Below are 3,034 nucleotides of genomic sequence, written 5' to 3' on the forward strand. Positions count from 1 at the left end.
TACAACTGAACAACTGTTCATGGAAAGAGACAGAGTGCATACTGACAGATAGATCTATTAATGATGTTTATTATGAAGCCCACTGGTGAATTTGTGGAAGAATATTGATAAAGGGAGTCAGCAAGACATGGTTAAACAGCTCGAGAGAACTCAGAATTCTTATTCAGGTGATAATAGTTAGACAAGCATAAAAGCCAGTATTCACTTATCTCCTTCCATATTTCTTTCTGAATTGTCCTTAAAACATGTCACAGTATAAAAACACACACTCTTATATAATAGTTGCACCTGCAAAGAAAGCCAGTAAAATATCCCAGATTTATGTAAAATATTTGCAAATGTACACCTGTACTCATAAACTGTAGAAAGAGCATCCAGAGAACAAGACAGCCAGCCACTGTACTGACTCCCACAGTCTGAGAGCCTTGCATCAGGGCAGGAGGTGCTGTGGAAAGTCAACCCAGGCTGACAGGCAGCCAGAGATGTCAGGGCCAGGGCCAGGGCCCTTCAATCTCCTTCAAAGCCAACATTCAGATTTAGACCATCACCTCAGTGTGACACTGTGAGCAAAGGATTGTGTTCTTGTTCAGTTATTGAGACAAGCTGATGAACTACCAGAATATTGATCCTGAAATTGTCCCAAGCAGTGTTCAAGACCAGCCTCCATATCAGTCCACAGGTTGAACCAAAGTCCCATGTAAATCTCCATCACCCCCTTTGTCTCCTCAGTGCCCCCATGACCTCCTTGTTCCTCAGGCTGTAGATGAATGGGTTCAGAACAGGGGTGACAATTGAGTAGAGAACAGCCACCACTTTGTCCCTTCCAGGAGAATGCAAGGTGTGTGGCTGGGTGTAGGTGGAGAGAGTGGTGACATAGAACAGGCTGGCCACAGTCAGGTGTGAGGAGCAGGTGGACANAGCTCTACTCTGTCCCTTCCCTGAACCCATCTGGAGTACAACAACCAAGACCCGAGCATAGGAAGCTAGGATGGCCAGGAAGGGGAGCAGCAGAATGACAAGTCCACTCACGAGGACTGTATGCTCATACTGGGATGTGTCTTCACACACCAGTGGCAGGAGAGATGGAACCTCACAGAAAAAGTGGTTAACCATCCTAGAACCACAGAATGGAAGTTGAAACACATACACTGTGTGCATGAATGCATTGATGGAGCTGCTGCTCCAGGCACCGGCGACCATGGAGCAGCAGATCTTCCTACTCATGAGCACAGGGTAGTGCAAGGGTCGACAGATGGCTATATACCTGTCATAGGACATGAAGCCCAGCAGGAGGGCTTCAGACCCACCCAGGGTCAGAAACACAAAGGTTTGGACTGCACAGCCCAGAAAGGAAATGGCCTTGGTATCTGAGAGGAAGTTAGCTGCCATCTTGGGCACAGTGGTAGAGATGTACATCATGTCGATGATGGAGAGCTGGCTGAGGAAGAAGTACATGGGGGTGTGGAGTCTTCGGTCCAGCCTGATGAGGAGGACCAGTGTGATGTTGCCTATGAGAGCCACTGCAAAGATTATGGAGATGACTGTGAAGAGGAAGGTGTCCATGTGTCCATACTGGAAAAGGCCAACCAAGCTGAAGTCTGTCCCGCAGCTGTAGTTTCCTGACTCCATGGCTTAGACTGAACCATCAGAGCAGATGCACCCTGGAAAGGGTGTGGCCTGGTGAGGACTGTCCTTGAGGAGGAAATAACAATTATTACATAGGATAGTTTCCCTGAATAGCTCTAGGGCACCCTCTCTTTAGGGCACATACAGGTGTGTGTGTGTGTGTGTGTGTGTGTGTGTGTGTGTGTGTGTGTGTGTGCCTGTGTGTGTTTGTATTAAACATAGTCCTTTTAGTTATTTGTAATGTTTTTAGTTTTACTTAAGCGTCTGTGTCATATGCATTATTGCCAGATGTTGCTCTTTCCATGCATGTCTGACACACTCAGCTTTGAAATAGGATTTTGGATTCTCTGTCCTTTCCATTTCTACGTGCATGGAGTCTTCAGACTCACTTTTGAATCAATGTTATTCATAAGTTATAACTGAGGAAATAAGAATAAACATTCATGCTGGGCTGTGGTGGCACACACCTTTAATCCCAGCACTTGGGAGGTAGAGGCAGGCAGATTTCTCAGTTCAAGGCCAGCCTTGTCAACAAAGTGAGTTCCAGGACAGCCAGGGCTATACAGAGAAACTCTGTCTCAAAAAAACAAAAAAATAAAATAAAATAAAATAAAGTAAAATAAAATAAAATAAAATAAAAATACACATTCTGAAGATCACAGAACAAAATTTAAATAATCACAAAATTAGCAGTTGTGTAATTCTCAGAAAATTTTCTATATCTGCTGCAGATCCTCTCTGGTGAGAGACTGGAGTTGGGTCTCCTTCTGTGACAGCAGCATTCTTTCACTCAGTTCTGTTATCCGTGTGAACAAGGTATTGGCAGGAGCGTCTCAGGAAATCAAAACGCAGAATGTGTACAGGAAAGGAAAGAAGTACTGAGATCATTGTACAATGTTAAAAATTAACAAGATCTACTATGTCTACAATAGGATTATATAATGCAAAAAAATCATGTGAAATTATATTAAGTATTTTATTACTTTATACATATAATGTTCATCTCTTGCATAAAACATTTGGAGTAATTTAAAGTAGAAGAGTCAGTAACTTTTTTCAAACTCTCAAAATATGATTTATGAAAGAGAATTAAGGAGAAATTAGTAGTGCAATGTAGGACATTGTTATTACTTTTTATATAAGGACTTCGGTTAAAGTGCACCTCCCCACTATTCCTTAAGTCAAGAAAATGCTAGCCTGCCCACAGCTTCATTGTGCTCCCCAATTACCCTGAGTGCCAGGTGTTACCTGGACCCTGGCAGTAGACATTGCTGAAAGCATGGCATTACATGCTGATTTCGATAGTCCATATCTGTGCGCATGTGTGTGTGTGCATGTGTGCATGTGTGTCTGTGTCTGTATATGTGTGTGTGTGTGTGTGTGTGTGTGTGTGTGTGTGTGTGTGTGT

General features: G+C 43.3%; 1 protein-coding gene across 1 annotated transcript; it reads right to left on the reverse strand.

Annotated features, from left to right (window-relative positions):
• Positions 1-651: 651 nt before the first annotated feature.
• LOC110305447 (olfactory receptor 2AK2-like) lies at positions 652-1,671 on the reverse strand. The gene has a single exon (XM_021177436.1). The coding sequence runs from the start codon at positions 1,627-1,629 to the stop codon at positions 709-711; it is 921 nt and encodes a 306-aa protein (XP_021033095.1). The 5' UTR covers positions 1,630-1,671; the 3' UTR covers positions 652-708.
• Positions 1,672-3,034: the final 1,363 nt, after the last annotated feature.

Source organism: Mus caroli, chromosome 11, assembly GCF_900094665.2.
Source record: "Mus caroli chromosome 11, CAROLI_EIJ_v1.1, whole genome shotgun sequence".
In the NCBI taxonomy this organism is placed as follows: Eukaryota; Metazoa; Chordata; class Mammalia; order Rodentia; family Muridae; genus Mus; species Mus caroli.